At 40.1% G+C, this 24,167-nt stretch overlaps 1 protein-coding gene across 4 annotated transcripts in view; it reads left to right on the top strand.

The window, feature by feature from the left end:
• Positions 1–23,565, top strand: part of SOBP (sine oculis binding protein homolog) — a 191,462-nt gene extending 167,897 nt beyond the window's left edge. For all 4 annotated transcript variants that reach the window (XM_077302766.1, XM_077302756.1, XM_077302746.1 and 1 more), the window contains 2 exons: positions 3,325–5,264; positions 21,703–23,565. In XM_077302766.1, the coding sequence (XP_077158881.1) occupies positions 3,325–5,262 (1,938 nt within the window). In that variant the 3' untranslated portion in view covers positions 5,263–5,264; positions 21,703–23,565. The remainder of the gene's footprint in view (positions 1–3,324; positions 5,265–21,702) is intronic.
• The last annotated feature ends 602 nt before the right edge of the window (positions 23,566–24,167 follow it).

Below are 24,167 nucleotides of genomic sequence, written 5' to 3'. Positions count from 1 at the left end.
CATTATACTAGTTATATTTACATTACAATCTACTTGTTCTAATCAATTATTCCAGTTAAGAAATATTAAAATACAGAGGGCATTTGACCTTTCTGAGGGGTTGTTAAGAATGCAGGTTACCATATGTAGCTTTAGAGGATAGGCAGGGGCAGAAGGGCAAAGTTTCAGCAAACCGCTGTCAGCAATTGATTATCTAGTGACCCATTATTTCCCATGCAATTCAATCTCAAGTGAATATAAACAAACCCGCATTGCTGTTTTTTCCTATTTATCTCTGGAATCTGTTAAGCATTTTTATTATGCTGTATGTTAATTTACTCTGACACCTTGCCTATAAGTATGAACTGATTCCTTCCATTTCCATGACATTGTATCTGAAGAAGTGTACGTGCACGCAAAAGCTCATATATTGAATAAAACTTTGTTGGTCTTAAAGGTGCCCTGGATTCTAAATTTGTTCTGCTACTTCAGACCAACATGGCTACTCACATGAATCTGTCAACATAGCTACATTAAGCTCTTTGTTGAATGTCTGGGTGCTTTTTCAAGGATATATTAACACGGAGCCCCCTGTGCTTTCTGTCCGATGTTGTGATGCATAACTGAAAGTTTCCTGGGTAAACCCTTGCTTGAGCCAGGCTGTCTCAGACTCCACGGAGCACCCTCCCCTCCCGTTATCGCCACCCATTATGCTGTACGTGAAGGACCAACATTAACTGAGGGTCTGGCTCATGTTGACTTCTGAGAAAGGATTTGATTCCCATCTGATTCCCAAAATAAAGTCTGTGCAAACATTCCCATATATAGTTAAATCAGGACCAAATATATATTGAATTATTAAGAAAAGTGTACAGTGGGAGTGAAAAATTAGGTATAATTCGGTAAGAGGTGTGTGAATGCCCTCGGAAACCGATATAATTTAGAAGTGTTTAATTTTGTCTGGTTTATGCCCAGACTTTTAAAAAACTAGTTTAACGTGTCATCACTATTTCTACTAAAAGAAAAGCTGTGAGTTAAATGAGATGAATAATCAAATGCCCGGCATATGTTGTTTTGAATTGTTTATGTGGCCAATGGTTATTAGAATTAAATTACCTATTTAATGTTATCATTTCACAATCCTGCCTTGGCTTTTCTAAACAAAGGGATTATTCTCAGTATTGAAAAGTAAGAGTATACATAGGACAGTGCTGTGTTTTCACATGGTCATAAACTCAGTGCATTTATTATATATATCACTACCTAAAAGATCTACAGAACATTATGAGAAATGAAGAAATGACAAATTTGGGTTTTTTTGTCTCTATGTATAAAATCTGTCAAAAAAAGGGAGGCACTGAAAATTCTGACATCTGTTTATCTGTTTATAGCTGTGGAAAGATTACTCATTTTAATTCTTGTTTAAAATGCCATATGAAGGGAAAGGCATTTGTGCAAACAAGAGTCATATTTGAATTGTAGATCATGTCTTTGCCATCTGCGAGAGCTGTTGGTGTTGCAAAATTAATGTGTTAATGAAATCACAATAATTTCTCTGAAGTAATGGATTCTAAAACCTGGAATTACTATTTTTTGAACTTTAGTGTCTAGTGGCTTACAGTTGGAGAAACCTTAATTAGCTCTGCCGCCTTTTTTACCTTTTTTTTTTAATGTGACATCTCCACCACGCCAATAGTAGCACAGAAAATAACGTGTATTTTTCAAGCCCCTAATCATGAAGGGTTTGCCTTAGTTTTTGAAAAATTGTTAAATAAACTGTTGCATGCCAAGAAGTTATACTGAAGTGACTAGTGCTCAGCAGTGGGCAAACAGCTTGGAAAATCTTTCCAGCTTGTTGAAATATCACAGCTTCAGAACACTTGAAATTCACCCAGATTTTATTAGTATTTTCTACTTCTTATTTGGAAGACAAAGCTAATGATGTTTAGTTCTTTTTCTTCTTCTGGGTATGTTAACATTCCAGCTCTGTTATACACTGCATTTAAATAATCTAAAATGTCAAAATGTGTAGAGTCTTATTGTAGATCATTGGCACTCCCTCTTCTTGGAACTTTGGAGTGATTTTCCAAATGTTTCTTGATCTTATTTAATTATATAGACATGGAACTTGTCAGCATGCATCTATATGACCAGTTCAATGTGTAGCATGAAGGCCACAATCTAGCATACTGGCTCAATTCATGCATGCAAAACCATGTTTTGTTTAAATTATGGTTAGTGTGAGAAACTAGAATTTCTCTTGCAGACAATTACTTATATTGTGGTTTACCTCCACAATATCGTTTCTGTTACCTTCTCTCTATATTCTTATAGGGTTGTCAGCTATGGGTTGGGAAATTCCTGCAGATTGTAATCTTGGGAGATCTCCAGATCCCACCTGAAGGTTGGCAGCCATTCCCAGGAGTGCATCTTCACAGAGCTAGCCAGGATTATGGCAAGCAAAAGCATAGTTAAGACTATCTGTAATTAACCAAACAACTTTAGACACTGGCTTCAGATCCTGGTTTGAAGGACTGTAGTTATTGAAGACAATCATAGTAACTAGTTTAATTAAAACAAGTACTAGTTCTACAATGTCAGTACTGACTATTGAATGCTGTTTAGCCCAATGAAATCATAGGGCTTCAGCTGTCTGAATTTTGTAACTGTGCTGTATAATAATAATGTTTAGTGTTTATATAGGATTTTAAGATTTTCAATGAGTTTCAAATTTATTATCTTGTGATGTTAACACAACAACCCCAAAAAGTCAGTCAGTATTATTATCCCCATGTTACCTTTTAGGAAAGAGTACATAGGCTAAAACACAACAACTTCCCTAAGGACTCATGCTGAGTTTATGGCAGAGACAGTATTTAAACCAGGGACCTCCTGAATCATAGCTCAGCTGTTTAGCTCCTGTGCCATATCAGCTATGCTACATGCATGATTGTCTCCTGCAACTCTAAGCATGGAAACCAGGGAAGCACCATTATGATCACAGGGCTCTTTCAGACTCTCTTGAAATAGCCACTTGAACACAGAGATATTTACAATACTATCCACTCAGATTTTAATTTACTTTAGCAATATAGATTACAGTGGGCATTTTTGATGGCATTTTCATGTGACTTATGTAGGCATAAAATAATAGGATATTACTGTTCATTTATATGTAATATTAGGTAAACTGTATATTGAGATCCAAGTTCCATGAAATATATATTTTCCTTCATAATGTTTAGAAAGCAATGATGGAAAGTAAAAAGAATTTTGATGCAAATGACAATACAAAGAGGAAATCACTTTTTTCTTATCTGTTTTGATTTTGTTACTGTGTTGTAGGTATGTGACTGGTGTAAGCACATAAGACACACAAAAGAGTATCTGGATTTTGGGGACGGGGAACGAAGGCTTCAGTTCTGCAGTGCAAAATGTCTCAATCAGTACAAAATGGACATTTTCTACAAAGAGACACAGGCCAATCTTCCAGCTGGACTCTGCAGCACATTACATCCTCCAGTCGAAAATAAAGCAGAAGGCACTGGGGTGCAGCTGCTGACTCCAGATTCTTGGAATATACCGCTAGCAGATGCTCGGAGAAAGGCCCCATCCCCAGTGTCTGCAGCTGGCCAAATGCAAGGTCCTGGACCATCAGCATCTACCACTGCCTCTCCGCCTGACACTGCCAACTGCTCTGTCACTAAAATCCCAACGCCTGTTCCCAAACCTATTCCCATCAATGAGAATCCAAATATGCCGCCAGTTTCTGTTCAGCCACCTGCTAGCATTGTGCCTCCAATTGGTGTCCCACCTCGAAGTCCTCCCATGGTGATGACAAACCGTGGGCCAGTTCCATTGCCCATATTCATGGAACAGCAAATTATGCAGCAAATTCGTCCGCCGTTTATTCGAGGGCCTCATCATGCCTCAAATCCCAATAGCCCTCTGTCCAACCCAATGATTCCTGGAATTGGTCCACCACCAGGTGGTCCCAGAAATATGGGCCCAGCATCAAGCCCTATGCACAGGCCAATGCTGTCACCTCATATTCACCCTCCAACAACACCAACCATGCCTGGAAATCCCCCAGGCTTACTACCGCCTCCGCCTCCAGGAGTTCCTTTGCCCAGTCTACCCTTCCCTCCTGTAAGCATGATGCCAAATGGTCCTATGCCCATGCCACAGATGATGAACTTTGGCTTGCCATCTCTTGCCCCATTGGTGCCACCTCCAACCTTGTTAGTGCCATATCCGGTCATTGTTCCTCTACCAGTTCCTATCCCAATTCCAATTCCTATTCCTCACATCAATGATTCCAAGCCCCCAAATGGCTTCTCCAGCAATGGGGAAAGTCTCATTCCAAGTACATCTAGTGATGCAACTGGGGCAAAGCCAACAAATAACTCTGTGTCCCCCAGAGATTCAAAACAAGGGCCTTCCAAGTCCTCTGATTCAACACCAAGTTGTTCAAGCCAGTCCTTAAATCAAACACAAGTGCATCAGGAGCACAGTAAAAATGAAGTTGTTGATTTGACTGTGAGACCTAGTAGTCCAGTGAACAACAAGTTTGGTTTTCCTACAGTACTACAGGGACCACAGGATGGTGTGATAGACTTAACTGTAGGCCACAGGTCTAGACTACACAATGTTATCCACAGGGCTTTACATGCTCAAGTCAAAGTTGAACATGAAGCTAGCAGTGTTGTAAATCTGGCTTTTGGTAGCTCAGATAAAAGGAACTGCAGTGACTGCAGGAACAATTGCAGCCCCACTGAAACGAAAACTTCTCCTTGTAGTGACTCAGCTCACTGTGGCCCCACTGCACTGGCCTCTGGCACATCAGAAAATAGTGTAGCTGCAGTTTGCAATGTCATTGTGAATGGCACAAAGGGCCCAGAGGTCTCAGAGCAGCCCCAAGATCCGAAGAAATCTCAGCTGCCAGAGGAATTGCCAGTGAGTGAACTGGAATCTGTGAAGGAGAACAACTGCACATCAAACTGCCACCGAGAAGGAGACTCTGGTAAGAAGACTGGGGAAGAGCCCCTGTTTGGGGGAGACAAGCAAGATCCCAACCTTAACAATCCTGCAGATGAGGACCATGCGTACGCATTGCGGATGCTGCCCAAGACAGGCTGCGTCATCCAGCCTGTGCCAAAACCAGCAGAAAAGACTGCTATTGCACCATGCATTATCTCAGCGCCAATTCTCAGCACAGGGCCAGAAGATCTGGAGCCACCACTGAAAAGGAGGTGTCTCCGAATTCGAAATCAGAATAAGTAAAGGTTTGTGTAATCACTACAGTCTACTGTGATTAGAATGAATATCGGTGTTTTCAAATTGGAATAAGACATGTGAAGGTGGCCATGTGTGAAACAGGGAGAGATTCTGGTTTCCGAAATCACTAGAAAAAGAGGGGGAAAGCCATTATTTATGTTTTGTCTTGTCTTGCAGCATCTTTGTATCTGTCTGTCTTACATCCATCAGCAGTTAATATTTAAGTTTACGGAATGACCTGTTACAACTCTGCCACTGAACACTGTGAAGTGTGTTGTGTCCTAACTAGTGGATTTTGGCCTTCGCTAGTTTTTGAAGCCAGAAAACTGACCTGTTTATATATTGCTAACACATCTGGGTAACAGCATTTCAGGACTTCTGGGCTTAATTATCATAATTCACTTTTAGGATAACAAGCAGTGGAATAATTCTTCTACTTGCAATTATCGGAATGCAAAAGCATGCTTCTTTGACAGTCATAGTCTTTAAAAAAATCTAAATACTAATCCTGAAGCAGCATAACCTTTGAGCTATATGTTATTTTAAAAACGTGTGTGAATGAAGATTTAAAAATGCATATATTGCTTACTATTTTGGTTCTTATTTATGCATCGCTTAAGAATGGTGCATGTCTCCACCACTTTTCTACATGTCCATTGAAACCTTCAGGTACCTTATTGTAGTGGTGTCTTTGGCTAAGGTATTCCAAAATATTAAAAGGAATAATTTAAAAAGCAACAGCTGGGGCTGTTTTGAAACATAAAATCAAACAAATAAGCCTCTGCACATTTGTATTAGTGCTGTTATGCAAAGGAATATTGAATCCCAGATGTACAATTAGGATTCAGAAAGAATTAATGTTCTGCTTTAAAAAATATATCTGTTTGCAAAGCAGATGTCTAGTTTTTTTTATACTTGATTACTAATTAACTTCATTACCTGGGTCTTATTGAGTCACTTTAAACTTTTCATAAAAGATTAGTCAGCTATTTCCTTCATACTTCTTTATATAATCAGGTTATAGCAGAATTAATATACCCATTTACTGTATTTTGCCTTCATCATTTCTGCTGTAAGAATTTTCACACCACTAAAAGCCCCTTATTTTGTACTTGAGTAAACACAATGCTTTCTAAAGACAGTACTTTTTCTGCTTTTGATGTTGCTGAGTGAAGAATGGCTACAGAAGCATCAAAATGGGTATTATTTGTGACACGAGTAGGGCTAAAGTGTGATTCAGTTTCTTCCCATGTTTTAAACATTAATTCTTATGGATTTTTATTGTCTAAGAGACAAAAGACAAAGCAAAAATAGTCACCTGTGTGTCCCATTCCAGTTTCACAATGCAATCAAAACAGGCCATTATTTAACTCAGAATACACAGAAGAGTTCCCAACATATAAATGAAATCAGAAAGCAAAATTCACTCCCTCCTGCTTCTTTGCTCCTGTTGTTTCTTTAGGGCTGCAGGCTGTGATGGGGAAAAGCCACATTTACTTCTGAGGACCTAAACTCCATACTTCTCTATCCTATAGTATAAACCCTTGCCTTCCTGTATTAGTCCTGCCAAAATATGTATAGTTTCTCCTGTCTCTAAGAATTATGTGTAGCCCCCCCCCCAGTCCTACTTTGTACTTTCTCATTCTTTCTTCAGTTCTTTGTCTCAACCTCACATTGTTTCCTCACATCTCTATTTCCCAGTTTATTGCCTTTGTTTCACTTCTCTAGCTGCCATATCTCTTTGCCAGCTTTCCTAGCACTCCTTCCTATCCCCATAGCTTGCAGCCCCTCCTCCTCTTAAACACTAGGATTTTCCCCCCAGAACCTGCTCTTTGTGATGAGCATCCTTGTACCTCAACTCCTGTTCTCCCCTTGCTCAGTGCGTCCTCTTTCTTGGACCATTGCTTACCCGGCACCTTTCCTTCAGCCTCCTTGGCTCCCCTACATCCTGTATGTCTTCTAAGTTTTGTCTTCATCCCAGCCACACTAACTACTATCCCTTGCTTTACAGAGCATGGAACATAAGTTGCTTAAATTGCTCATACAACCAAAGATTCCAAACAGTCACATAAGCTGATCCTGTCAGTTTCAAAAGCTTCAGTGGTACAAGGGCAAGATGATAGATCTTAAAAAGAACAAAGGGGATGGGCTGGTCTAAGCTTGCTTGCCTCCGCAAAGACATACATACTCTTGTTTTAGATAAGATGATAAAACAGGCTGGTTTGCTAACATGTCATTTGGCTATAAACTTGCTGCACTCCTACTTCCAGTTAGCCCTCTTAAATCATTGATTTCCAAATTATTAAATGAGCAGATTAAAACAGAAAATAAAATTTCAAAATATAATTTTGAATGTTCCTATTTGTTCAAATGAGCTTGGTTAGTTCATTGAAATTATTGGGTTGAAATTAACTGGGATATCTTAAAACAAGGTTTACTATGTATTCTGTGTTCTCTAACTAAATTGATCTCATTGACAAAAAAGTGCTTTAAAATATTGCCATCCCATTCTTCATTTCATCTTGTAAACAGATGTAGCCACATTATGGTGAGATTCATGAGCTGAGGAAACTTAACTCATGTAAAACCTGCAACTTTTTTTTTAAAGGACTGTTCCAAAATCAAATATTGATGATTTGCCAAATAAGGCTTGATAATGTGCCAAATTTTACTGCAATTTGTAGAATGCTCCTTAACCTTCAGTAAATCATATTTTATGCTCTCCCTGACAATACAATTATTGCACACAAAAGTACTGTATAGAATTTTCCATTAAAATGTAGCAATTAAAGCCAGCATTGAGGTACCTTGGGGTCTTGCAACATTTCATTATGCTACAAGAGGAAATTACTGCCCTGGGGGTAACTCATGGTAGATGCTGACATTTTAAGGATGACCATAGTACAAACAGAGCAGTCTCTCTTATTGCTACCAGAGAATATTCAAAAGTATTTTAATATATCTGAATAAATATCCATTGTTCTTTTTAGCCCCCATGGGCCAGAAAAAAACAAGGAAACAAATGCCTTATTTGACAGCCTGGTTTAATTACGACACAGTTGTACATAATGCAGAGAGTGAAGGGTTGCTGAGATGTTTGTCAGTCAAAATAGAGAAGAGGTCCAGTCTGATAGCAGACTGATTTTCAGGAACACAAAGCATGTGTAAGTCCAGCTTCAACCTACCTGGTAGAATGAGTTCCCGGGTGAGCTGCGGGCCCTGCAGGATTTACCAGCTTTCCACAGGGCCTGCAAGACGGAGCTCTTCCGCCAGGTTTTTGGTTGAGGCTGGGGTCAGCGAATGAATGCCAACATTCCCCCCTCCCATGGACCTAGTAAGTTAGATCTCCTCCCCACCCTCCCTGCCGCTCTGATAGCAGGGGTGGGAATAATAAGAACTTCCGCCATGTTGGGATTGTTTTAAAGTCTTTAATGGGTATTTTAATGGGGATAGGACTGTTGTGACCCGCCACGAGCCTACGGGGAGTGGCGGGAAATAAATCTAAATAATAATAATAATAATAATAATAATAATAATAATATCCTGTGATTGACAGCATTGAATGCCACTGTTAGATCTAGTAAAGCCAGTAGTGTTGACCTGCCTAGATTCAGTTGTCTTCAGAGATCATCCATGAGGGCAATCTGAGCCATCTATACCTCCTGGCAGGTTGGAAGCCAGAATGGATTGGGTCAAGAGTCAGTGCTTTTTCCAGGGGGCTCTGTTGTTCTACGACTGCACCAAATGCAAAGTTGGACAGTAGTTGCCTGGGTTGGATGACTCCAATATTGATTTTTTCAAAAGCAGCCTAACCACCACCTCTCTTAGTCTCTCTGGGAAGGTCCCTGAAATAGGGTCTGTTTGATTATCTCCTGGAGAAGGACCTAGATCTCCTCACTAGCCATGAGGGGCATGGGTCAAGGAAACATATCGGCTGAACAGCTGCCAGAATCCTGTCTACATCAGTCAAGGAGAGTGGACTGAAGTGGATGAAGATAGGACCTTGAGATGGCCCTCTAGTTCATTTATTGCATCAAATTTAGAGGAAAGGTCATGGTGGAGAGACAGGATTTCCTCCTCAAAAAAAGCTTACAAAAGGCTCATAGCTAATATTGAATATTGAGATTTTAGATGGTCCAGTAATTATGTACATCAGAGACCAAATTGTTCTAAATAATTGTGCTGGACTTGAGCTATCTGAGGCAATATAAATATTCTCTTTTGCCCAATGTTGCCCAGTTATGTCTGCTCCACAGCAGCTCCCCCAGTGCCATATCACACTTACGTACAGGGCTCCTGTGACTCTAAGCATCTGTTATTTAGATACTGCTAGGAAAAGGAAGACACAGTAAAGTGCTTGTTTTGCTCTAGTAATTAGGCATTTGTCTATACATTATTTATGTAAGCCACTGGTCACCATTTGCAGTAGTTTTTTGTTTTGTTTTTACTTTGTGTTAACAGATATGCTGAAAAATGGTTAGGTCTTGGGGTTTGCATGCATTACTATAACTTCTATAACAAAATGCATATGTCAGTTTTTGAGTTCATTTTATTTAGTGTTAGGACAATCCATTGATTAACTGCATTAACCTTTCATTATATTTTCATTGGTGTGTATCTGTGTGTCTAATGTCTACTCGAGCCCTGTTCCTTTTGTTTAATGATTTATCATGATGTATGAATGTTTAGATGAACTAAACAAATTTTAAGACTGTGGAATGTAAGGGTTCTGTTTGATAATCCCCCCACCTTTCAATAATACTATGTGGTAAAAACTTTTAAAGAATGGTTTGCATGGGCCCTTGACAAATTGACATTATAAAATTACAGAGATTACAAAATTATTCATAAGCATCTTCTTCCTAACACATAAGTCCTCGAATGCCTTTGGCAGTAAACCTAAGGGCAATTTACTGGGAGTAAGTTTCAGACTTACATCTGAGTAGACTTGATTAGGCTTGATCCCTTATTGTTAAAAACGTGTGGATCACAATGAATAGCTATAAGCCGTCTGGTGTGATTGCCTGTCACTCTGTGTTATTTTGGATTTTATTGCTCAATAATTCCATTTTCCAAAATTGGGAGTCAGCTATGTGGTTGTTTCTTAGGAAATCTACTAGGCTTTTGATATTATGTCATGGTTTACAAGGAAGGAAAAACATTTCACAAAATTTTAGGTACATTGGCACAAATTTCTATGTGGTACCAGATAAAGAAAATGAGCTGATACAACATGCCAACCTCCCCCGAAGTCCATGCAGAGTTTAAAGCCTGTGTCAGCCTGAGGAGTTCAAGGAATAAAAAGTCAAGCTACTAACAGTAGAGCCCTAAGCAGGGTTACATACTTCTAAATCTACTTAAGTCAGTGGGCTTAGAAGAGTGTGGCTCTGCTTAGAATTGCACTGGGAATCATATGGCTTGAATTTCCACGAGAAAGGACTGAATGAGGACTTTCAAACTAGTCTGCAAGACTTATCAACTGCAAGTTATTGAATTTTGCAGATAGTGATTTAGAAAACAAATAAACCTGCAGTCCAATTACAGAATGGCTATGGGAGAAATGCCAATGGAAAAAAACAAGCCTCAATTCTGTGTGAGCTCTTGGGCACGCATCTATATCTTTGGAGAGTAAGTGAGGAAGGTAGACTTTTGCTAACCTTACAATTCAGCCTAATGCCTGAGCTTGCCATTCTCTGTATCTGGCCATGTACAAAGGCATATATTATTAAACAGAAAAGTCCACAACAGCCCTTTATTTTGCATACATTGCAAAGAGACAAACATATGTAAGGTTAATTACATATATCTTCAGACTACTTTCCCCATTATTTACTTCATTTTTCTACTCAGTGGACACCCAAAGTAGTTTACAACATTCCCCCTCATCCTTGCTGTTTTTGAGGTTGCTTGTGCCTGTTCTTGGTGTACAATAATAATCTCCCTAATATCTGTTGAATAAATAGGTCTCTAATGAATCCTCTGATTATGAGTGGTAGATAGGGATGGGTTCAAATGGGGAAAAGGCATTTTGATTTGTGAACTGTACTGCTCCATAGCTTGTGGCCCTACAACCCTCACTGAAAGGAACTGACGTTATTTTAAACAGAGTTAGCAGACATCTGGAAAAACAACTGAGCAGCCAAGAGCAACTTGTGCTGATCAGCCCAAAAATCTGTGGGGTAGTTAATGCCTCCCCATCATGCAGCTGTTTTGGGGTTGTCTTGTGCAGTCCCTAAAGGGATTGCACAAGACAGTCTGAAGCAGCTGAGCAGCAGGGAACAGAAAATAGGGATTTAAAGGTCTTAGAATCCCTTTAAACCCCTGCCTTCTGTTTCACCCATAAACCACAATGAAACGTCACAAACTGCTTTAAAAGATCTAGAAGTTTGTGATGGTAGACCTGTCATGAACTTCTGTTTGCAAACTACAATCAGGGCAAAATTTGTGATGAATTTTGCTTGGTGGTTTGGCTCATGACCGTCCCTAGTAGTAGATCACCCCCTTCTCTCTGAATTCCCCAAAGGTGATACCTGGATGGTTAGGGGTTTCTTGTGTACAAAATGCATTACTGTTTGGGGAACAGCAGGCAGGAGAAAGATTGGGAGAAATCAATCTGTCTTTTCCCATTAGCAGAGAAAGTAAATGGGGAAAGGTCTCTAATAGAAGAAGGAAAGCTGAGGCTGTGTGATTGGCCCACGGTTTGGTCAGCAAGTTTCAGGCACAACTAGGCACAAATTGCTAGGCACAACTGCCCTGAAAATGCTTTTGTCTTCTTTGCCTTGCTTTACATTTAGAAAAATCTGAACATGTGTAATACAATCTAGTTAATAATTAAGCAAGTCTTATTGAAATGTATGATATTGTTCTGTAAGTGTTGTTGTGTATTTTATATCCCAGTGTAGTAATAGAGAAAGTGAACAGGTATCTGTATCTGTGGTGGCTTTCTAAATCACTCATGATTCTCGTAGCAGCAGTTGAAGCCAGAGAAATCAATGGAAAGGCATGCTGAGGCATGTATCCAGATGTTTCTGAATGTTCCTTTTCATTTAATTACTGGAAATACTAATTATCAACATACTCCCTCTTTGGAGTTGGAATTTTAGTCATCAGACTGTAGGCTGTCAAACTGATGCATCTTGATGTAATTCAGTCAGCCAGCTTCTCAATGAGAGTTTAATCTGGCATGTTATGTTGAATGCACTCGATTGGCTGGCTGCACACTGTGAGCTGGCACTTGCAAGATTTTGAAGGAGCTTTCCCTTAGCTACAATGTGCCCAGTGTCCACATGAATCAAGCTCCAGATATCACTGTGGTCTATGTTTCACCATAGGATTCTAAAGAGGTGTGTTCCTTAACATGTACAACCCCCCACCAGCACGTCAGGACTATTGTCCAATCAAAATCACTCCCGCCAAGTGTTTTCCCCATCTTCAGAGTTTGAATTGGGTATTTACATCTGGTACACTGCAGAAGGAAAACAGTAAGGAGCACTTTTTTGCAGAAAGATGAATGGTTAAGGATCGTTAAGAAAAAAATAATAATCTACAGTGCCCTCCAAAGAATAATCAGTTTCCTAAACCTATTGACTTCAATGGACTTAGAAGGGTGTAACTTTGACTTTTGCACTGTTTTTTTGTATACTCCTGTTTCAGTATACTACTGTTACGCCAGAAAAGTGACCCAGCTACTGCAAAAATAAGGTAGTTAGTCTGAAGATGGATGTCTTCCCAAGAGCATCAAACCCAAGGCAAATAATCTATGTTGAAATGGCCTTGGACAGGATAATGCAGAATTGCTTTAGGATGTTTAGGGCTAATCCTGCGTTGAGCAGGGGGTTGGACTAGATGGCCTGTATGGCCCCTTCCAACTCTATGATTCTATGATTCTATAATCAATGCACATAAAGCAAAAACTCAGCAAGGGGGGGGGGGTTGTAATTTCTACTACACCAATCAACTTTAACCAGACAAAAATCTCCCCATGTATGATTCTATTATCCTGCAAACTGATATCACCTGATTTTGGATGGAAAGTCATTGCTGCTGGAAGGAGAAGATTGTAGGAGTGCATTTCTGAGCAGGGAAAAGCTTTCTCATTCACTGATTTACCCACTTTTCCTACTCATTGTTTCTTTCCTGCCAATGCCCCTTCCTATACGTTTATTAGGGTTGTGAGGGAAACATAAGAACTGTTATTATTCTGTTACTCTGATTCTGTTATGTAGGTTAACTGTTAGGTAGGTGGCCCAGTATCATTTGGCTAAGTTTCATGACCAGGAAGCGATCTAGACACTGTTCCATGTTGGCCTATCTTACTTCTCATGAGTTTGTCCAATCTATTTTTTTTTACTACTAGTCATTCACTCTAGCCATTGTTCAGATCTTAATCTCACCAATGGAACCATTCTGTACATGGTCTGCACTAAATTAATATACCTACAATCTTATAAAATTAATGAACTGAAAGTATCTCCCATAATTTCCTGTGCCACAGAAACTGTGGCACTGTTAACTCAGAATTCTCCATAGTTAATGGAGCAGCTTTGCGGACTCTGAACATGAATAACAAATACTTAATATGATGGCCTTTCAAACCCTCAATTTTCTTCACCTTGGCTTTAAAAACAACAGATTTTAGATACCTTTTGACTCCCCAAGTTATGAATTACATAATTAGTGACTGGTGGAATTTAGAACACATTCTAAAAACCAAACCTGCATCCAGGGAAAAAAGCAGTTGCAATATCTTTCAAACACAAAGCTAGGCATAAACTAGATGCTGTAATTTAAGCACCTTAATCAGATAGCTTGGGGTCTCCAAACTGGTCCTCAGTCCCAAGTCCCAGCAGCAGCATTAAAGTTAAATACAAGTATACCAAATTTGAGCCTTATTCTCCAATTCTGCTATGCATTGTCCATCAGGTACCAAATGTGAACTGTTATCCCTGTGTGAAAGTTTTTATGCCTGGAAGTGTATTTGTTTCACCAGAAAATGAATGAAAACAGGTAAATATGAACATTTTTCAAGCCTGACAAAGAATCCGAATAAGATACTCTAGCTGTAGCTTATTGACTCTATGAGGATCAGTATTCTAAACTCCCACTGCATAAGTGTATTGCAGAATTAAGTCCTCTTTCTCTTTCCATAAATTTATTTCCCCAATCTCTTCTTGGTATTTCAAAAGAATGGCATTATTGTATAGTATGCCTCTCAATTTGAAATCATATCCTTTCTGCAGCTGGCTGAGTTTTCCAAATGTTTTTTAAAAGTTTCTTAAATTTAAGCCAACCTAGAATAACACATTACCTAGAAACAAAGAGCTCAAAATAATTGGTTTGAAACCCCTCTCCTGTGCTCCTTCCCCACTTCCAGTTCCCTCTCAACTTCCAGCCCTTGTTTTGAAAATTCAGACTGAGTAACATAATCATCCCATTTGGAAACGAACACATTTTCTTTAAGTTGAGGAACTTGGGTCATATAAAATGAAGCAAATGATCAGGTTTAGTTTCCTTAGCAAAGGCCTGCATCTTAACAACCTATTAGTATGTCACCCTGTATTTAGAGTAATTTAACAATATTTCTGGGGATTCTGTGTGGTTAAGTTTAAAACTTGCCATCATTATGATCTGTTGGATGTCTATGCCTTAAAGCAGGGGTAGTCAAACTGCGGCCCTCCAAATGTCCTTGGGAATTGTAGTCCATGGACATTTGGAGGGCTGCAGTTTGACTACGCCCACCTTAAAGAGTTGTACACTTTATATGTAGTACTTGAGCCACCATTCTGAAGTCCTTTACCCAAAGTGCCCTTTGCCAAAGAAATTGTATAATACCGTGTCATGTGAATAGTGCTGCAGACTAGGGATGGGCACAAATTGGTTCATGATCTTAAGTTGCTCATGAATGTTGGTGATCCATCTGCCCTCCCCAACCCAGTTCAAAGGAGGCACATCCCCTGAATATTTCCTGGACCTTTTGTCCAGCTGGGTTCAAAGTTCAGGCTACTTAAACCCTCCTTTTCGCTTCCCTCCATCTAAACAGAAGGAAGTAAAATGGAAGTTTTAAATGGTTGCCATCCATTTTGACTCCACAGTGGACAGACATACGTGCCCAACTGTGAGGCTGAAATGGCTGCCAGCCATTTTGGGGCTTCATTTCGCTCCCCCCCTGCTCCTAAGTGAGGGAAAGCAAAATGGATCACTCTGAACTTGGCTGGTTCATTTTGGGGCTTCTGGGTTTTTTGGGGTTGGGGGTTTGTTTGGAAACATTTTGTACCCTGAAGTGAACCAGAATTTTCTGGTTCATGCTTATCCCTATTGCTGAACAATTATAGTTCAGGGTAACACTCATAGTCCTTAGCTTTCACAAGTGTGTTCAGTTTAAACTGATAATTCATATTATTCTGTATGCATGTTAAGGCAAATGTGAACAATATCTGGTTATTTTCAAAACCAGATTCACAACTAAGCAGGCTCAGTCAGAGTCATTGTTTGTTCAGAGTAGTTCATCAGATTATTCTGTCTATCTCTACACCATACATTAGGAAAATAAATTCTGTGTTTGAATTATATATTTTCAGTAAGCCAAAATTTCTTTGTACACTATTGCTTGTTCAGCTTCTAAACTGATGGAGTTAATAATACCTGGTAAAAGCTGCAGAACAAAATACTCTTTCTGAAAATATCCCCCACTGATAACTGGGTGATGTGTAGTATTCATCCTAACTTAAACAGGATGTGGGATATACAGGATGAGTACACTTGATATATGGTCGAGTCAAGAGGTTAAATGTTGTTTTGCATAACTTCCTTGGAAGATAGGTTTATTCATTGTGCATAAAAATGTGAACCTCTTTTCTTTAGAGCCTGATGCTCATTACCCCTTCTATATATGTACCACAGAACACATCTAACCCACATGCTACTTAAATGCCCTGCTTTCTAAAAAGGGATCAAGGCACTTGATTGCACTTTGTCAAATATCCCTTTGGGCTACTGCCACTATTCCTGGCGGTGTCACCATACGAGTGCTTTTGGAAAGCACTTAAACTCCAAGGTAGGCGAACACCTAAGTACTCCATCAGTTTTGCCCCTGTACTAGAGACAAGACACTCCTAAGTACTAGAGCTCTAGAACATCTCAATCAAACTACTGCCACTTCTCTGAAAAAATATTCCTCCTAACTTGAAGTTAACAGTGGTACAATATCGCAGCATTAAATTAGGAAAGATCAGGAATGCAATGTCACTACATCTCTATCATACTCACCTGCGCTGGAGCCTACATGCTTATATGTAGGGAATTGTGGTCCCATCAAAGGGAGCAGTAGATCTAATCTGATTCATGTCAACAAATGATCTGGATGCACAGAACTGAAGGCAATGTGAGCTAATGGCAGTTACAGTTGAATAAGTGCTTGGGTTGAAACCGCACACTGACGTTCTCCATGGCTCCCAGCTTGTTTCTCCCAAAATAATATGTTGTTGGCTTAACTTTGTGCATGGAATGTTTCTCCTAGTTCCAGTGATGTGGTGTCATTTACTAACTTTAATTCATAGAAGAGTAGAAGAGATAAATCACTGGCTGTTCAAAAGGGAAAGCTTTAAAGGAAAGTCTTGAACTACTTTCAGGGTTGTTAACAGAACTCATGAGAACAGCAGGCAACCCCAACGTGTTTGCAGGACTGAACATGCTTCCATTCCTGCCTCAGCTACTCACTTGTGGTTTATGACCTCAGCAGAGCTTCCCTCAGAAAATTATGGGCTTGATGTTGCGTTGAGCCCAATTTTGTCCCAGAGGAGCAAGGCATATTCTGGCGCATCATCACCAGTACCATTCACATGCATTACTTGGTTGGATTAACTGCTTCATGGCAGCATAATTAAAGAGCTGTGCTAGCCCAGATCAACCCTTTTACAGTCCCCAGAAGCCTGGCTAGCAAATTTCATATCACTCCATAGATTTGATAATATCTGCCATTACTAGGGAAATGATAACACTGGAATAGGGAATAAGAAATATGCTCACAGAAAAAATTGTATATTAGCAAGGTAGAAATTTTACATCCTTTAGGAGACAAATATTTCCTATACTATGTGCTCACTTCAGAAAAACACTGCCCCTGTTTATGGTCATGTGATCCCTCTGCGTTGTAGTTCAAGTCTGCAGTGGGCTTACTTTAAGCACTGGGTGCCCTTATGCAACATGTTCCTATTTCTAACAATTCAGGCATTCACTAGGATAAATGCATGTCACGTCTGTCTGTCTGTCCATCCATCCATCCATCCATCCATCCATCCATCCATCTACCCCCCAGGATGAATAGATGAAAGGAAGGAAAAAACCCAGGTACACCCATACGACCTAGGGTACAGTCGCTGGGACAGGATTTTCTAGTGCCCTATACCAACTTTTGTTGTTGTTGCAAACTTTTCTCATATTAAAACACCAAACTGAAAGCATAGGTTTTGCAGTGCAGAGATGCCTGATGCACATTCTTGGAGTCCTTCATGAAGCATCTAATCCCAGCCACTATCATCTGTAGCACATGCTGGATTTGGTGGACAGGCAAAGTTTCTCAGATGTAATTAAAATAGTGTAGAATACAAAAGGAGGTACAACATACCTGTTATAGGTAAAGGTAAAGGTATCCCCTGTGCAAGCACCGAGTCATGTCTGACCCTTTATAGATACTAGCAAAACAACGAGAAATTGATTTAAATTTTGGAAGTGATGGATGAATTATAATCTCAAACAGGAGGCATATTGGTTTAATTTTGCAAGTTTGCAGTTTTGGAAATGTTTTAATTATTACCTAAATAGAAGCTGCTTTTTGTGAGTGGCTTCCATGCAACTTTGGTGCCATTTGAATGGCCCAGTCACCTGATTATATAATCAACAACTGGGTGAGGAGTATTTATTCCCTGAAAAAGATCCGTATAGTTGGTTTTCTCCCACATGAGTTAGTCAACTATGCTAGATGGGAGTGGCATGTGTGGTTAATGTAATACATAAAGCACCATCATTGCCCCCAATAAGAAGTATAGGATTGTTCATTCCAGATTTTCAGATTAACAAACGATATGCTGGTTGTTCATGTATGTACACTGATTTTGTATAATCTAAAGCAATATTTTCCAACCTTTTGACTGTGGAGGAGCCCCTGAAATAATCATTCAGACTTTGAGGAGCCCCAGAAGTGATGTCAACTGGCCACCCCCCACCATGTCCCAGAAGTGACATCTCTACCCTTAGCTCTTCTTTTGCTCCCTCCCCCCACCTTTACTACTGCTATGGCTGTTCTGCCTCATGAAGGCAGTAAGTAGAGTAGGAGCCCAGACCTTCTCATACCAAACCACTTCGGTGCTCCTGAGGATTCCCAGGGGTCCATGGCCTCTGATTGGGAATCCCTGATCTAAAGGGAAACCAGTGGGATGGTAGGAGCAGCTGAGTGTCTTTTTTTGCAAGGGCTATTTCACTTCCTCTTTAGAGCCATCTGAGATTCAAGACATCCCATAAATTTAATATAATAGAGTCTATATAATAGAGTTTATCTCCATGTTTTACATGTTTTGTCCTTGAAACAGTTGTGCCAAGAGGGAAGGTTTTATAAATGCAATAAATCAAATCCATCTATCAAACCCACTGGTAAACATTTGTGAGTCTGTTGCTACAAGGCATGAGTTCATGCCCAGCCCTAAACCTAAAGACAATCTGGGTATGTCCTATTATTTTCTAGGAACAAAAAGTGCAGAACCTCTGACTACGCATGTAAATCAGCCATGCAGTTCTTGAGAAACTAGTGGTCCTAGATCAGCCCATCTGAATAATTTGCTATTCATACTGGGACTGGCTGAAGATGCCATGTGAGTAGTCAGTAATTATACCATACAGGCTAATGAATTACCTTTTTACTGTTCACTTCTTGGGCATCTTTATGGGAGTTTACAGCCCTACACAAGCCTTAGGTAAGAAGGTAGCATTTGTCTGGGAGCCTCATATAAGGCAAGACCAAATGAAAATTTCAATGGGATCATGGGGAGAATGTGAAGGTGAATCTTTCTAGAATGTTTCCACAACTTCTGCTCAACTGAAGAAACCATTGCTTGATCCATGGGACCCTGCCAACTACCACCCTGTCTCACACTTTGTGTTTCTGGGGAAGGTGTTGAGAGAGCTGCCATAAATCAGCTCCTGATATGATGAAACTTCAGCACTTGTCCTAGCCACGGGGTGGAGACCATGCTGGTCACCTTGATGGATGATCTCAGGCGCCAGCTGGAGCAAGGTGGCTCAGCTATCCTTGTGTTATTAGATCTGTTGGCTGCACTTGAATTTGGGGGTGATCTTTGACACCTCCCTATCTATGGGGGAATAGATCACTAAAGTAGTCCAGGTGGCATTTTCCAATCTATGCCAAGCCAGGCTACTATTGCCCTACCTTTCCCCAGAACACCTGGCTACAGCAATCCATATGATGGTCACTTCCAGACTAGACTTCTGTTACTCATTCTACGTGGCCTTCCCTTGTCCTTGACCTGGAAATTATAGCTGATGCAAAATGTGGCTGCTAGGGTTCTCTACAGGTCATCTTGGAGGGCCCACATCCAGCCAGTGCTGAGGTTGCCAATTCTGTTCTGGATTAAGTTCAAGGTTTTGGTATTAACCTTTAAGGCCATCTGTGGTCTGGGCCCTGCATATCGTAGTGACCGCCTGTCTCCTTATGCCCCCTGCAGGGCTCTTCATTCTGTGGGTTTGAATCTTCTGGTGGTTCCTGGCCCATGGGAGGTATGCCTGGCCTCAACCAGGGCCAGGGCCTTTTCAGTCATGACCCCGATCTGGTGGAATGAGCTCCCGGAAGAGCTCAGGGCCCTTATGGAGCTTTCACAGCAGGGCCGGCGAGATGGAGCTCTTCTACCAGGCTTTTAGTTGAGGAAAGGTCATGGAAGATCTGGGGTTCCTCCTCAGGATGCACTGAAAACCTAGAGCAGAAGGTGCCACCCTCAGGTCAGCTGGCAGTGCATGCTGGGGTAGAGCTATCTGCCCTGTCCTGGGCCTGTCAGTTGAGAGGGAGTAGAATGGGATTATGTTGCCTGGTGATTTTATAATTTGTATTTTTTTTTCTGGTGTTTATTGGGATTTTATCATAAATCTCCGCGAGCCAGCTTGGCCTGGGAATGGCAGTCAATAAATCAAATTATAAAATAAAATAAAACAATAATAAATAAACTGCTTTTACATTAAAACAGAAAAGAGACAGAGGCTAATCCCCATTCTTGGGAATTTCTATACAGTTTACAATAATTCCCTTTTAGGTTTACATTTTGGATACAAACTGCTATTTTAAAATCCTCCCAACCCTAAGAATTATTAACAAATTTGAGAAAGTTAACACAACATTGAAGGTAGTAAAAGAGAGGCACCTTCCCATCACCTCCTTCTGTTGTGATGGGTAAAAAGATTTTGCAGATTTCTGCAGTGTTCCATAAATCTATTTGACTGAAGATAGGATGCAAGAAAATGTAGAGATATATAATGCAGGTATTATATATCACTTTCAATTCTTATTCAGGTTTTTCTAAACCAAGAGGTGGTATAGTATTTGATTTTATAACTATATTTCTAGTGATCTGAAAGGTTAAATAGTTACCTATATTCTATACCAGGCTTTCTCAAGCAGGGTTTTATGAAACCTTGGGGTTTCTTGATGGCCCTGGAAGGGTTTCCTGAATGGGTGGGAGTTAATTATTTTTTATATTTTTTTAATTTGTAAAATGTTTATTAAGTGGTACGACTATATATGGTCATGTCAACCTACCCCTCACAAAATGGCCAATGATGGACCTAGAGGGGGTGGGAAGGGGAGGGGCCCGGGGTGGGTGTGTACACAGCTATGCCTTCCAACCATATGCTGCATGATCGTGCCACTTCTGGGGTTTCTCAAAGCCTGAATACAGTTTCAGGTAAAAAAGTCAAGAAAGGCTCTTCTATCCTATAGTTTCCTAATGGTAGAAAAGCTGGACTGTATGGGTTCAGCTGCTCATTATATTATCAAGCACTGCCTCCCAGGAACAGTGGGTTTTCTACGTAAGGAGATATCATTGTTTTCCTAAAGGCTCTTTCCAGGTCTAAAGAGATACAAGAATGAAGATCCATTTTCTCAAGTAAAAGAAGCAAATTATATGTTTTTCATGCTTTTACTCCTTATACTATAAGCTCTCCATTCATCGTACACCACTTCCACATAGCCATTTATGCAAAGAAGGTTTCATGTTATATGCTTCCTGTCTTCATTGCATTGGATCATCAGTAATAAAATTGAAATCATGGTCCCTGCCAGATTGAAATGGGCATGTCCAAGCTTGTAACAGAACATCATAGTATGGCTTGTAGTAAGTTGTGAGACTTCCGTGTATGTGCTGATCTGTCTGTCTTTATCTATTTTTACAGGAATGCTCACTTTGACAGGGTATCTTGCAAGGAGGAAGGGAGCAGAGCAAACCATTCTACTTCACCAAATGCACCAGCTGGTCCACTTACCAACTCCTCTAGTTAGAAGTCAAGTAGAGAAAGTTACTTCCTACTATCCATTTTCTCAGAGGAAAGGCTCAAACCCTTGGGTGCCTTTGGCTCAGAAGACCGCAAGCACAGCACGGACCCCATGAAGTATGCTCAGCATTCCTACTACCATCTCCCTTTCTCCCTTTCCCTCTGGTTTCTTGCCGATGGAGGATTTTCCTCTGATTTGTAAAGCCACATGGACCAATGTATATGAACTCTTTTCCTCACTGACAACAAGGTTCAGATATTAGAGGCTGGACAATGAAATGGATTTTTTTTTCAAAAAAAAACTGCTGTGGTTTTGCTGCTACACTAAGAATTGTGATTTGCATTGTATGGTTTTGGACCTATTCGCGTTTTTGATGGTGGGGGGAAGGGGTTATACTGGAGTATTGACACTTCAGATCATCTCTCTTTCTCCTTCCCATGATGCACTTTTAAATGAAGAGTTATTAGAATATTTTATTGGCTAATATACTTTGGTTCTTGTTATTTTTTACAAAGGCCACCTTTATCCTTTTTAATGCCATATTTTCAGTGTTACACTTTTATGGCTTTTATTATTTTTTTTTATTTGACAGATGTAAGAAGCAGCATGAATAGTTTATACTGTGGTTTTTCAGAGACTGAATGCCAAGAGAACTCAGTAAATGTTTATTCCTCTCAGCTTTCTCTTTCAGTTCCCCTAAATAGCGCCCCATTTGGGAACAGAGCAAGAGTGTTGAACTAAAGACCAAAAAAAGAGATCCCCTCAAGGTGTAAAACTATCTGGGGGAAATATTTGCTGGGTGTTACGAAAGACTTGGATGAAATTTCAACCCTGATGGTTTTTCAGTGATCCAGGAAGCCAGTGAGACAATCTCTCCAGATGCAGAGCCCTTTCATGATAATTAGAAAGGTATGGCCAAGCCAATGAAAACACAGGGGTAAAGTCAGAAGAGAGCCCCCATGATTCTGTTTCACTGTTTGCTTTCTCCTGTCATGGTTAAAAGAAATGTGCAATTCGATCCTCAGTCAGTGGGTGGAGGATAACAGGGTAGAATTTACTTGTGTGCACTTGTATAGTTGTAGCCAAGAGTCCAAAAGTACACTAGAGCATGTATGCCGGCACTGATTTGGTAAGACAATTGTGGAGTATCCCATTCTGACAAAATACTAAGGAAAAAAGTTCAAATCACCTTGTGATCCAGTGTAACTGTTTACTAACTTGAATAAAGCAATTGTTCATGCGAGAGTGCCTGGGGCACACCTTTACTATAAGGCTGTCATAATGAGCAACCAGAAATCAGTTTGGAATGGAGGCACTTCATGGAGCTGGGAACCAGGTTTGAAAAGCCAATCAAAACAGAACCTTATAGCAATGGTGAACTGAGGGCACTGTGTACATACTGTATTTCTATTTTTCCTTTGTACAGATTCACTTAAGTCAAGCTACTGTTTTACAGGTGCTCCTTATTTATTAGGGCTGTGAAAGCTTGGAAAATTACACCCAACGAGCAAGCTCGCTTTTTAAGAAAAAAAAGAAATGAAAAATTAAAAAGGTGGGGGGAGGGTGGGGTGTGGGAGGGTAGGATGAGCTCATGAGACTACAGAGTGATTTCAAAATGTTACAAAGACAAATTTCTAGGGGGGGTGGGGGTGGAATGAAGCACTTTTAAGAGGCTTCTGGTTATTCTGGGCTCACATCATTTTTTTTCTCCCTGACTGGTGTCAGATTTATTAAAACAAATAAATCTCCAAGTTTGAAAAACATGTTTAACTATGACCTTGTTTTGTTCGTTTTTAGCTGTTTGTGCAACAAATGTCTTCATTTTAACTTGACCAAGTGATAAAATTGATAGAGTAAAATGCAACACGTAAACTAAAAGGAACAAATTTACTTGAAAGCTCTTTGGGAGGGAGCTTCCTAGGTCCTTCTTTGTGATGCCATTTCTTCTTATCCTTTAGTTTCTTTTAGCAAATATGGACAATTTGCTTGGCTTGGGAGATGGCTAATGATGTTATAGGCAAACAAAACTATTTCCTCTGTTTTCATTGCTAGACTGAGTCTAGATGTACAAATTACCTCTTGCAAAAATAGCAGCCAAGCATTTCTGCCTCCCAATGATCAATGTCTGCCCATCTCTTAATACAGATAGTGCATACTGGTTATACTTCCTGCCCATCTTCACCTGATACCTCTACTGTTGCCATTCTTTGCAACTAAGGGCCTACATTTTCACATGTCTTCAATGAGTCATGGAATCATAAAATTGGAAGGGCCCTCCTGGGTCATCTAGTCCACCCTCCTGCACAATGCAGGAACTCACAACTACCTGCCAACCACAGTGAGCCCAATTTAATGCCTAAGTGAT

The sequence above is a fragment of the Paroedura picta genome, chromosome 1 (genome assembly GCF_049243985.1).
Source record: "Paroedura picta isolate Pp20150507F chromosome 1, Ppicta_v3.0, whole genome shotgun sequence".
Lineage (NCBI taxonomy): Eukaryota > Metazoa > Chordata > Lepidosauria > Squamata > Gekkonidae > Paroedura > Paroedura picta.
The sequence above is the reverse complement of the archived record's forward strand: the minus strand, read 5'-3'. Positions and strand labels throughout refer to the sequence as shown.